At 34.9% G+C, this 13,638-nt stretch overlaps 1 protein-coding gene across 1 annotated transcript in view; it reads left to right on the plus strand.

Annotated features, from left to right (window-relative positions):
* FBXL4 (F-box and leucine rich repeat protein 4) overlaps positions 1-13,638 on the plus strand; it is a 69,042-nt gene that overhangs the window by 211 nt on the left and 55,193 nt on the right. Inside the window, 2 exon segments of the mRNA XM_025042835.1 lie at positions 12,152-12,269; positions 12,906-13,489. Coding sequence (XP_024898603.1) covers positions 12,978-13,489 — 512 coding nt within the window. The 5' untranslated portion in view covers positions 12,152-12,269; positions 12,906-12,977.

Raw genomic sequence — 13,638 nt, forward strand, 5'->3', positions numbered from 1 at the left:
GCAGAGCGCCGCGCTTTGGGGAGCCTGCGCGCGCGGCAGAGGTCCCCCCGGGGCTCCCCTCCCTTGCCGCTCACGCCGCGCTTGCGGGGTTTGCTAGGGACCCAGAAAACAGCTTTTGTCCCTCTGCACCAGTCTGTCCGCAGGGCGGGAGGCGTTGCCCCTCCGTGCGAACGGCTCAGGATTGTTTACGCCGGTATCTGCGGACCGTGGTGACCCTGCAGCCCCTCGGTGACCGTGCAGTCCCGTATTGGCCACCTGCCCTTCTGTGTACTTGTTGCACCTGTGTGTGCTGCCTTGATTTCCCTCTGGCATCCGATGGTTTTTGCCTAAGGCCCATGTCTTTAATCAGGACTGCCACGAAATACTGGCAGCAGCCTCTTTTCTATTTTAGGGGTGTTCTTAGAGTGTAATGTGGTCATGAACATCACTTTGCCTCCTTGTCAACGTGTTAGCAAGGGGAGTGGGTTTGGGTTTCTTTGATGGTTTCCCAAGTGCTCATTGCCACAAAGTCTTGGGCTGCAATCACTGATTGAAATGTACAGATAGTTAGAAAGTCAAAATGATATAAACCCGTGGTGAGATACCTGCCTTGGCAGGTTACCTTGTCTGGCTTTATACTCTGGAGGACTGACTAACATCAGGTGCCGGATCTTGCTTGTTCTGGTCTGTGCGAAGACATAAGCTGCTTTTATTGTTTCCTCGCGTGCACTCCTCGGTTTAAGTTCAGAATATAGGCACATTTTTTTTCCCTAAAAGCTCACTCCGTGCATCTGTTGTCATATTACATATTGTACCTGTTGGTTGAGTAGAGGGAGATTTTCCTTATCCGTCAGCCCTCCTGTAGTCCTTTATTTGATATTAAGTCCTTGAGGGTCGGGGCGAGGTGAGAACAGTGTACTTTTATTTACAGTGGCAATGTTCATCACCCTGTAGAAGGCACTTTTCAATTCATTGAATTGTATTCTTTCCACACTTCTTTTCTGAGTACCACCTTTTTTTTAAACTACTGCCTCAAATTTTGGCTTTTCTGAACCCTTATTTTCATGTTCCCTTTTTTTACGACTTGAAAATTGGAGGGATCAGCTCAGTATAAGAGGGTTAATTTCTTTTTACTAATACTGTGATCCAGTGATGCAGTTATAGTCCTCTGTACAATGCGAACTGCTTATCGTTTACTTTGAAATAGAGTCAGTTAACAAAAACTGCCCCTTCTTTCTTTACTGTTTTAATCTCATTGCCTCATCTTAATTTTCTTGTGACCAACATAATTCATGTTAACTTCATGGCTCTAATTCTGGTATTCTCTTAGAGCTTTTGCCACATGAATTATGTATAAATATCCACCTCTCTTTTTACCTCGTACTTTTTAATGGTCTTATTCTTCATATTTAAATCTTTAACCTACTTCAACTATATTTTAGTGTAAGAAAAGAGATAAGGCTTTAACTCCTCTCCCCCCAAATTGTTAGCCAGTGACCCCATCATTTGTTGAATTCTGTTTTTCATTACTAGTAAATACTGTATTTAGCCTAGGCCCTATTCTTGGGACTTTTTCTGAAGTGTTGTTCAGTGATCTCTGGCTTTGTGATAACTATGCTGCTCTTATTACTCTAGGTTTATAACGTGTTTTAATGTCTAGGGATTTAAACAATGCCTGGCATATTGTAGACATCACTAAATATTTTTGGAATGAACACATTTAGTGGGGTAAGTTGAAGTTAAAGTTTCTTACCTATTCTTGAAGTTTTTAGCTTGCTCTTCTCATGGTCATTTCTATCATTAACCATTAAATTCTTTCTCTTGCTAATTAAGAACACTTCATGTAGAATTGCTCTTCAGAGTTGTATATGGAGAAGCTGCTCAGTTCCACATCTGCATGTCTTTTTATTTGCATTGTGTATTGACAAGTGTAGCAGGTCCCCTGATCAGCTGTGACTCAGGATGTTATGTACGTGGTTTCAGCAGCTCTAAAGGAGAAATATGTATAAAAGTGATCCCTTAGACAGCCTGGTGTCTGTAGTTTGTCATGCCAACTGGACATCTTAAATATAATGAATTTTCAAGTGTTGCTGTATAATAGGTACTTAGAAACTTTATTAGATCATAAAATAAATGTATACATTTGTTAAAAAAAAGTTAAGACATACAGAGTAGCCAAAGGAGAAAGTACAAGTGTCGTGTGCACACCTACATAGTAACCCAGTTCACCAGAGATCATTGTTTGTTTTCTCTCCTTTCAGATGTTAAAAGTACATATGTATAAGTCTACATTTGTTTTATAAATTGCAGTTTTCTATATATAATTATCTAAAACTTCCCGGTAGTAATAATTGATGAAAATCATTCTATGTCAGTACGTGTAACATTATCCTTTTAAAGTCTTTTTGGTATTTCACTGTAGGAATAACCCCAAAGTTTTAATATTTAACCAATCCCATGCCGATATTTCGTATGTATATATTTGTACGTTTATATTCTTAGCATAAATGCTTAGATGTGGAATTGCTGGGTCAAAGGCTCTGTATGTTTTAAATTGTGATAGACTGTTCCATATTGCTTTTCAAAAGGTGGTTGTTAGAGTAAATTTGTACAATTTATAAGGATACTCTTGCTGCCATATCATTGCCAGGAATTATCAAGGCTGAGACTTTATCCTACTCTCAAGCTAAGAGACTAATACTCTGCACATAGTCTCATGGATGCTGGCAGAAGACACGAGGCTCCTGGGTCAGAGACAAAGCGCAGCAATAACAGTAGCCAGAGGATCATCATTTTCTTGTGTTGCTTCTTTTACCTGTACTTTCCGCAGGGTGATGTGATGAGGGCTAGATGATTCTAGCACACACAGCAGATTGCATTCCAGGAGAGAAATCCTGAGTTTAGGGAACTAGAATCTTTCATAATAGATTGCAAGTAAACCTGCCTAATCTTTGCTATAGAGAGAGACATTAACTTTATTATGCTGGATAGTAAACAAACCTGCCCCCTACTCCAGAGGGAGACCTCTTTTTATCTGTCAAGAATGTTTACTGTATAAACACCGCTGAAAAGATAGTCTGGAACAAAAACTATCAGTGCACCTGCTTATAAGACCTGCAGAAATGTAAGAGACCTATGAAAAATTGTCTCAAAACAATCACTGCTCAGATATAATCACCTTTTACATTTTAATAACTTTATGAGTGAAAAATGGTATTTTATTTCTGTTTTAATTTTGCATTTCTTTGCTTGTTGATGAATTTACATATCTGTAAATGTTTGTTAACCATTTGCATTCTTTTGTTACTTGTTTATATTCTTTGCTTAGTTTTCTGTGTAAGTGTTCCTTTTTTTCTTATTGACCTGTAGTAACTCTTTACATATAGTGGCTAGTAATGACTTGGTACAATATTTGCTAGTATTTTTTCATAGTCTTTTCTTTAAATGCTGTTTCTGGGAGTCTTGCTCTATGAAAATCTTTAACATGTATGTTGTCAGTTCTGCTATTCACTTCCTTTATGTCTTCTGAGTTCCTGCCCCAAGGTTATAAAATACTCTGTACATATTCTCTTATTGGACATTTGTATTACATATCTAGAGTTTTTAAAGTGGTTGCTATGATAATATTCTAAGTTTACTTTTCTAAATGTCTGGACATTTTTTCAAAACATTTTTGCTAAGCTGTCCTTTCCCTGTTTTGATTAGGCACATCTATTATAACATACTATATCCTTACATATTAATTTCTCAAAACTGACTAGCAGGTAATTATGTTAGTTTCCTACTGTGAGTATGAATTTTGTTGAATTCATCCTTATATATCAATATGTGTAGTTGTTTGTTCTTAGTGGTTTTTAATCTTACAAAATATAAAATGTCTTTTTTGCTTTGTTTAATGATTTTTGCCTGAGAGTTTATATCGTCTGATATTACCATTGCCATCTCGGTCAGTTTTGTGCATACACAGAGATCTTTATTGCCCATATGCTTATTTTCAGTCTTTTGACATCATTTTGCTTTATTTGCCTCTCATAAACATCAGCATATAGCTGGACTTTTATTCTTCTTTCAGTCTTCACTCCTTCCCATTTGAAAGTTTGTCTTTATTTATTTTTGCATTGTTAATAAACTATTTTTTAAAAAGATAATTATAGATTCAAATGCAGTTATATGAAATATTACAGAGACTTCCTGTGTATACTTTATCCAGTTTCCTCCTATGGTAACATCTTACATAACTGTAGCACTGTATTACACCCAGGAAATTGACATTGATACAACCTACAGACCATACTCAAATTTCATGTTTTACATGCACCTGCGTGTGTTAGTTCTCTGCAATTTTTTATATAGACTTTGTGACTACCACATAGCCAAAATATAGAACCGTTGTATCACAATTTTGCATTCCCACTGGAAGTGTTTGCAGCATCTAATTTGATGTCATCTTAAAATTTGATTAATCTGCAATGAACTGTTCCTTGATGTAAGATATTAAATACTATCTGTCCCAGGGTTTGCCCTTTTGAAACTATGCTTGATACTACTCCTAAGTAGAATGTTTGTGGAACACAAAATATGCCATAAAAGAAAAAACATGACAAACAATAAAAATGGAACACTTTTCTCTTTAAAATATGTTACCAAATGAAAAGGCAAACACAGACTGAAAGAAATATTTGCAAAATGTTTATCTGATAAAAATTATATTTAGAATGTTTAAAGAACTCTCTTACAAGTCAATAAGAAGAAAACAAAAAGAACCTGATTTTAAAAATGAGCAAATAGAAATTTCACTAAAGCATATACAAATGGCAAATAAGGACGTGAAACTATGTTCCATATCATTACTAGTCAACTGAGAAGTGCAAATTAAAATCACAAGGTATCACTTACCCACTGGAAGGGCTGAAGACTGACAATATTAACTGTTGGTGTAGATGTGGAACAACTAGATCTCTCATATATTGCTGTAGAAATGTGAAATGTTACAGCCATTTTGGAAACATTTTGGCACTAGAAACTACCAAAATGTCTATCAATGGGTGAATGGATATGTCCATATAATGATATGATTCAGCAATAAAAGGAACAAATGACTGATACATATAACAGGGATAAATCACAAAGATATGCTGAGCAAAATAAACTAGACACAGAAGAATACATACGTATTTCATGAATATCTCACTTTAGAATAACGGACAGTCTGCTTTAGAATGACAGGAAGCAAATCAGTTTTTACTTGGCGCAGAGAGTAGATGGGTGATTGGGAGAGGATACCAGGGAACCTTTTGGCCTGATGGAAATATTCCATATGTTGGTTCTGGTGGTGGTTACATTGATATATGTCTTTGTCAAAAGTCATTGAACTGTACACTTAAAACGGAGTATATTTTTTTGAATGTAAATTATATCCCAAAGTTAATTTAACAGTATTATACCATTTTAGTTAATTGCTCTTTTAGTTTGATTGGCTAGCAGTGATATACCTATGATATACCTGTACTTGGATTTTTTGAGGGCTAACTAAATTCAATGTATTTTTACTAGGTAAAATGCTGTTTATTTTAATGTACAAAAATGTATAGCTAGTATTTGGCTAAAGTAAATTCACATTTACTTTATAGTTTTAATAGCTGAGAGAGAGATTTTTTTCCTTCTTTAGTGAGTCCATTAAAATTATCCTGAACTAGATAACCTTAATTTTTAATATTCAAGGTTTTAGTTAAATATACATTGTGTATCTGCTAAATATTCTAATTTTACAGTTCTTTCCATTCAGATGGTTTATCCTTACCCATCAATAAACAACAGAGAAAAAAGGTAAAATATACATAGTACAACATAATGACATTTGTATCTAAGTTATTTTATATTATCATATCAGCGTAATTAGAAACATGGCCTTCGTTGTCACTTGGCGACATAGTACCTTGGGCAGGAAGAGAGTTTCTACATCCATTGTATCAGAAAATCACAATTCACTTATATAGCTTTGCTTTAAACAAACCAACCAACCCAAAATTGACTTCTTAATTCCTTTTTCTTACTACTAAAGATTACTAACACCCCTGCCAGCTCTGAAAATTCCCCTGGAATATTTCATAAGTTTAGATATGCTTGTTAAGTCTAGGAAAGAAAGAGAAGAGTGAACTATTATAAAGTTCTGCAGAACTAATCATTATCAATTTCTAGTTTAAGTCTAAATCTTGTCCCTTGTTTTCTGACAAGCTCATTCCTAGTTTGACTTCTTAGCACTTCTTGGTAAGTTCTTGCCATTTACTTATTAACTCAGCAGAAGTTTTGAAGAGCCCACTGTGTCCCAGTAGTTTTTGTGTTTTTGAGGCCTGCCTTGATTCCTGGAGATAGAGGTATTGTTTGCTTCTTTGGCTTTCAAGATTTTCCCTAGGCCTTTAAGTTTTTCTTTCTTCTTGGTGCCCCTGCCTTCTGCTTTGTTTGCATAGATTTCCAGGAAGCTTTGAAGCTGGATAGAGGGCTGTGTTCTCCCTCATTAAGAACTCTACCTATTTATATTGGGGACTCGTTGATTAATAATATTAATTATTAATTATTATTAATTAATCATAATAAAAATGTTTTAACTGGAGGAGAATTTACTTAGAGGAAAAGAGAGGCACATGAAGTCTTATTATTCCATCCCAGAAGTCTCCTTACTTAGTTACATTTTTTTCAATATAGTACATTAGAATGTAAATAATTATGATGAAGAAAAAGGATGCTTTTGCTAATACTTAGCTTTTGCTCCTCCCCAGCATAGCTAATACCAGAACAATTGCTCTTATATTATTGCCTTTCTTGAACTGTCTATTCTCTTTTGCTCTTAGGTTATCACCTTTTTATTTTCCATACATAGTTTTTCCAGTTACCCATAATCACTGTATAGTCTTAACATAGATTTGGAATGTTAAAAAAAATCATTGTATTTGAGAAAATAGTTTTCTTTTACTTCTCAATTGTTTCTTTCATTAATCTTTCTTTAATTTCAGTGAGTTTCTTTGTGGCCAGGGTCAAGTCTTTTATGTATTCAGGGGCTGCTTTTGTACTAACAGAAGTTACTACTTTTTTACATTCTCTTTGAACAGTAAAATTTCAATATGTATACTCTGCCTTATTGGATGGCTTCAAAGAAGGTCATACATTTGATTCTTACCTATTGTGTTTCAGTGTTTATTATCCATTTTCCCTTCTTTTTCTTTGTATCAAGATGTGAACTTTTTTTGTTTCATTTTTTTGGTCCATATGTGCCTTATCTTTAAGATTCACTGGTTTCATTTCTGTGTGTTTTTTTTAATTCTCTCCTGCCATCTACTCTGCCAAATGTTTATTGAGCATATATTGGCATGTGCTAGGCCCTATGGGTATAGTTATAATTAAGACACATTCTCTGAACTTGAAGAATTCATAGAGTATTGGAGTAGAAAATTAGCATATAGGAAATGACATGCAACGTGTAAGAGCAAAGAAAAAGGTGGTGAATAAGGGCTGAACCTGGCTTTTCAGGATGAATAAGAGGGTGCCACGCAGAGGAAAAGCAAGGGCATTCCAGAGCAACCTGGCTGCGGTGGAAGATTTGAAAATACTTAGGTGTGAAAGCACAGGCACAGTTCTGATAGGTGTACAGCACATGTGGTCGGTATGTGGAAGTAGAAGAGAGAGGGAAGAGACTGATGCCAAGGTAGGTGGAACGTTCTTGTGTATCATTTTATCAGAAAGACAGCCTTCCTTTATTGGTACCTCTATACATTTGAGAATGAGGAAGAAGACCACCCAAGGAGAAGACTGAGAAGCAGTTATCTGAGAGCAATAGAGATATAAAAGCAGGTGGTACCATAGAAACCTAGAAAGGGCTGGTTTTGAGTGTTAGCTGTGTAAAAAATTCAAATATAACTCCACTCTTACTGATTAATAATTTCCTCCATTCCTCTATATCTTGATTTCTAGACTCTAGCAGCAAAATCCTTTCCTCAAAATATTGTCTCTTGATCAGTTTAAGCAGGATACAGGAATAACATTTAAGGCTCGGTGTTTTTATCTTGATTTGTTACCACACGATACACTCTATTACATTTTGGTACTGTGCTACAGAGCTGCGTGAATGCTCTTTTTTTAATCTCACTTCATTGACATTTCTCCATGGGATATTTTGCCAGAAAGTATTGTATTATAACTTGCCTTCAGTATATGATTGTGCCTTATTGCCTGTCCTTTTTATCTTTTTCTGTATGTTTTGACTTTAAGTTGAGAATCCTCTGTTGAGTTTTAAACTTATTTTCCAGGTTCTTTCTTCACACTACAACCTGGCCTTTGCGTGGCTCCGGCTCAAGTTCATTCTTTTTGTTTATTTCATGAGAAGTCCTTTTCCTTCCTCCCATTTTCTCTACCGAAGCACAAGCCATCGTCTCTGCAGTTCCTGCCATCCTGCTTCTCTCCGCCTCATCGACTCCCCATATCACTTCAAATCTCAGTAGTAAACATATGTTCTCCCTTGTCTATACCTCTTAATTTCTCTTTTCCACTATTTTTGCTTTCTCTGTAATTATATTATTTAACTTTGTTAAACATTTTATAATATGAAAGGTAGTTGAAACTAAAGTTGTATTGTAATAAAATCTTGTCCTATAAAACAACTTTTTTCCCAAGGAATATGAAAGTCTCATGATACAAGTTAAAATGGCTATTGTTTTATATTCCTTGATTATGCTAGTATAAAAGTTCAGTGTGTTGCAGAGAATTTCTCACCTTGTAATCATTATTGATATGTGACTGACTTAACAACAAATAAAATGAAGATCACCCTATTTCTAATTCTGATTTTTGTTAAGTGAAAAAAATATTTTTATATGTTGTAAGTCTTTAAAATTATTATACCATTTTAAATGAACTAGAAAAGAAAATGTCTCCCAAAAGGCATATTTTATTACCCTTTTGGACAGATTTAGTGTACCAGGTTAATATTTATTTATTTGCATGAAGTGGGAAAAATAATTTTGTTTTTGAATCCCACTCTCCTCACAAAATAGAGTTATTGTGTCTTTTGCATTTGTTTTATTGACCATTGGGAAATTCATTGGTTATCACAAATCACCTCCATGCCTTGGCAAAAGTCCAGGTATACGTGGACTGTTCGGACTTTGTATTGGTTGTTTCTGCCCGCATGAGTCCTGAAACTATGGTTCTATTCACTTTTTCAGCTTCATTTCCCAGGGAAAAGTAGAATTAGCAATTCTTTCTTTTCCGTATGTTCTTCCCCATCCCCAAAACACTTTTATGTGTCATCTTAGTTTATTGGAAAGGAGTTTAGAATCAACGAAGGATGTTAACAATGGGTTTGCATATTTCCTTTTTTATTTCTATGCCTTATTTTCAAAAACAGATTTTAACTTCATTCCATTTTTCTGAATAGTATTGCTGTTAAAAGAATAAACATATTTGCTTTTTCAGTGTACTATACACTGCTTTTCCTTTCAGATTTTTTTTGTCATTTTTAGCTTTATCTCACAAAAAATTAACTAAAGATTATTATTTTTTATAATTGGAAAAATAAAGCATCCATTTATGTTTTTCCTATACACTGAAGAACTTTGAACATATGATATGTATGTGTTTACAGTTTATAACTCTATATATGTTGCTTCAATGCAGAATTTTATTTAACTTTAACACAGCCTAAAAATGATATTGCCCATATGACAATCTTGCTGCTTTTGATGTTATCCCGTAATCTACAGTTGTAAAAGCTAGCTGGGAAACAGTCATAAAGTTTGTGGTTTGGTATGTCAAACAGAATTTGATTTTCACAATTTGTCTCAATCTTTTTGCCCAGAATGATGGTTAACATTCACATGAATGACGATATCTTATTTTAGAGATGTTTCTTTGGTTTTATAAAACTTTTACTTTCTGATAAATGCAGTTTTATAAAGAAAGTGAAGGAAGCTTAGCTGAAGCAAAATATAGACTGTGGTGTGAGAAATGATGTCCAAAGATTATATAGTCAAATTCATCCATCCACCTTGGCAGATGGTATTCTGTCCTTTTCTTGAAGATTTCCAGGAATAAAACATCCACAGTCTTCCAAATTATCTGATCTGTCAATTGAATTATATACTTGTCATTGTTATTTATTTCCTGAATCTCATTTTTATAGTTTAAATTTATTTTCATTCTTTTAAGAGAGCGACTAAGTAACTTCTTTGGAAAATTATCCTTTTTAATTTATCTGGAGGCCTATTTTGAAATAAAGTATATATGGTAAAAGAAAGAGCTGTATCATTTCAAATTTTGGTGTTAAAGATTTGAGATGTATGCAGTTGTAAAACATTTTTTTTTAACCTGACAGATTTATACTTGTGGTAGGTAAAATGTTTGAATAAGCAAGTGATATACTAGATAATTACTTTTTCCCACATTATGACATAACCTGTACTTCAGCCCTTGGTGTTAATGTCCTGAGGTGAATTTGATTTGTTGATTCACGTTGCATCAGGACTAAGAACATGTGCTGCAGAAACACCTTATTTATTTTAATTCATGCTTTGTTATTCTTTTCCAGAAAAAGTCTTGTTCAGATTGTTCTTTATTTATTGCTCTTGGAATGCAAGTTCTTCCATTTAGTGAGTCTCCCTGCTGACTGTCCCTCATCGTGGTTCATTTTCTCTTGTGGTCTGTGAATACTTACTGTGATGAATCTTAAGAAAGGGTTTAATCTGTCCTGCATTGTGGGAGCATACCTGCAAAGAGGTTTGCCATCTGCCCCTAACAGGTCCCAAAGTTTTACCAATTTAGGACTACTTTTTCTTTTTAAAATTTTTAGCTTGAGGTTGGAGTATGAATTCTAAACCATGAAGATAGTATGAATTCAGGCCCACAGTCTGTGCATGGTTCATGCCTAATAGGGTTCTGATTTTACTCTGGTGACTTTTTCTCCCTTGCCTGAGTTGTTGACATGTCCCTTTGGGTTTCCTGGCCAGTGAGCTAAGTTTTCATATCCCCGGTTTCATGGATGGGGTTATCTTTCCTGAGCTTTGGCTTTAGAAGATACTTCCAGATGTGACCTGTAGTTTGAAATAACCTTTCTGCATGGGTGTTAGGAATTCTCCTTAAAACCATTAAGGCCTATAAGTGGTTCCACGAGTTATAATAGCTTCAGCTCCTGCTCTCTGCTCTTTGATTTTCCTCTTTGTGTCTCATAACCATGGATTTCCCTCCACTTGTTTCAAGCTCAGCCATTTATTTACTGTTTTATTTGTTATATTATGTCAAGCATTTCAGTATATTTGGATCTGGCCGGGAGACAAAGGGATGCTGTGATGTAATTTTAAGTTTTAGACTTTTATAATTTTTTTTTTGTTTGCTCATCACCTTCTGTCAATATGTCAAACATTTTGTGCCTCCTGTGTGCTGAGTGCTGTGAGAAATGATGATCTTTGGCTAGATCTTTCCTTCAAAAAATTTATTCCTAATGTATACCCTTGTGGAGCTAGGGTATATATCTGATAAAAGGATGGTACCAGCAGGTACCAGAGAATAAGCCTTCTTACGTGTTTTATAAATAAAATGTTTTATAATCTTAGTGCTAAAGTTTTGAGAGGCTAGAGCAGTGCTCTACTAAAGAAAAGTTGGTAAATTCCCCTTCTTAGGAGAAGTTAAACTCAAGATTTTACAGGTACAAAAATAAGTATGTTTGATTTCTTTGTGTAGACAAGCAGTTACCTACCTGTTGTAGGCAGGAGTCAGGCCTGGGTTGTAAACTGGTAGAGCTGGCTGGAAACAATGGGAGCTACCAAGAGAGCTCAGGCCTCTTCTAACTGGGGTTCTCTTGATTGTTAAAAGTTGCAAACTAGTCCAAATTTTAAAAAAGATTATTTAGTTCCAGTAAAATATCTCTGCTGGCATAATTTGACTCATAAGCTATGCATTTATAACCTCTATGTAGAAAGAGTTCATTATTATATTTTTATACATTCTGTCATAAATTTAAAAAATTTGTTAGTTTTTCATAATTGTCCACCAATTCAGAAAAATGTGGCCTGTCCAATTTGAGAGTTCTCTGTCTAATAATTAGCTGTTTATCTATGATAAATCTTTTTGGGATATTTGACTTTCTAAATTGGAAATAAAAATATTTTCTAAAACTCTTGTCTTATAGGTAAAAGAATGTCACATTTCAAAATTTATAACTGAAATCAGCATGCAATTTTCAGGACACATGGATGAGTGCCAACTTCTGCATTTCCTGTGTGTATCCTGTGACCATTCTGTCTGGGGTGAGTGATTTCTAAGAGTGGCTGGCAACAAACCAGATGCCAGCCAGCCGTGGATTGCTCTAACAAATAATGCTAAGAGTTATAAATTAAACACTGTCTGGTGATCTGTGATGTGTAAGGCAGTTAATTTAGTTGGTCTGGATTAACTGTCAGCTCCAGAAAACTATATTCCCATAATGTGAAATCTGTACTTAGCATGTTTGGACATGAGTAATAATTAACAATAGGGAATCATTTGTTAAAAAGTGAATTATAAAATGCCTAAGATTATTTTGAATTTATAGCAGTATTTTAGTGGTTCACCATATATTTTAAATAATTTTTAATTTTATAAGTTCAAAGACAATATTTCTTGAAGGATAATTATAATTTTGTATTAAATAGGGCTTTTGTGTCACATCTTCTATGCCTTATAATATTAGTTTTGCTTTTCATATTGTATACATTTTTAATATTTAGGTTTCTTAAAAATACATTAGATAGGTTATGTCAGAGATTCACATTTACAGTGAATTTTGTTTTTTCAGTTTCCTTCTGGGAAATGACATTGGATAAAAAGCCTGTTTATTACCTTATTCATGCATTTTTTTCTGCTTATTTAAATTATTTTCTTTCACCAAGCCATTCATTTTTTAGAACATCCTTCAAAGAGTTCATGCGTCTTACTGAGGACATCTGACCTTTTGAAGCTTCATAATTCACATCTAGATGTCGCCAGTCTTCCCCATGTTAACAATTCTGACTATGTTTTATTATATATGCCTTCGGCGCCGAGCCAGGACAGCTGCAAGAGGAGAAATGATGAACAGCCATAGAACTGTAGAATCAAACAGCCAGACTTCCCCTCTGAATGCAGAGGTGGTCCAGTATGCCAAAGAAGTAGTGGATTTCAGTTCCCATTATGGAAGTGAGAACAGTATGTCCTATACCATGTGGAATTTAACAGGTGTACCAAATGTATTCCCAAGTTCTGGTGACTTCACTCAGACAGCTGTGTTTCGAACTTATGGAACATGGTGGGATCAGTGTCCTAGTGCTTCTTTGCCATTCAAGAGAACACCGCCTAATTTTCAGAGCCAAGACTATGTGGAACTTACTTTTGAACAACAGGTGTATCCTACAGCTGTTCATGTTTTGGAAACTTATCATCCTGGAGCGGTCATTAGAATTCTAGCTTGCTCTGCAAATCCCTATTCCCCAAGTCCACCAGCTGAAGTAAGGTAAGACCCATTTTTTAATGGTCAAGTTATACGGCTGCAAGGTTTGGTTGTTTTAATATCAGAGGGCCTTTTTTTTATTGGAAGCATTCTCTTAAGTAATTTAAACAAATTGATTTTGAAAATTTTCCTTAGTTTTCTGATAGGGAAAG

Source organism: Pteropus alecto, unplaced genomic scaffold, assembly GCF_000325575.1.
Source record: "Pteropus alecto unplaced genomic scaffold, ASM32557v1 scaffold7, whole genome shotgun sequence".
Taxonomy (NCBI): Eukaryota; Metazoa; Chordata; class Mammalia; order Chiroptera; family Pteropodidae; genus Pteropus; species Pteropus alecto.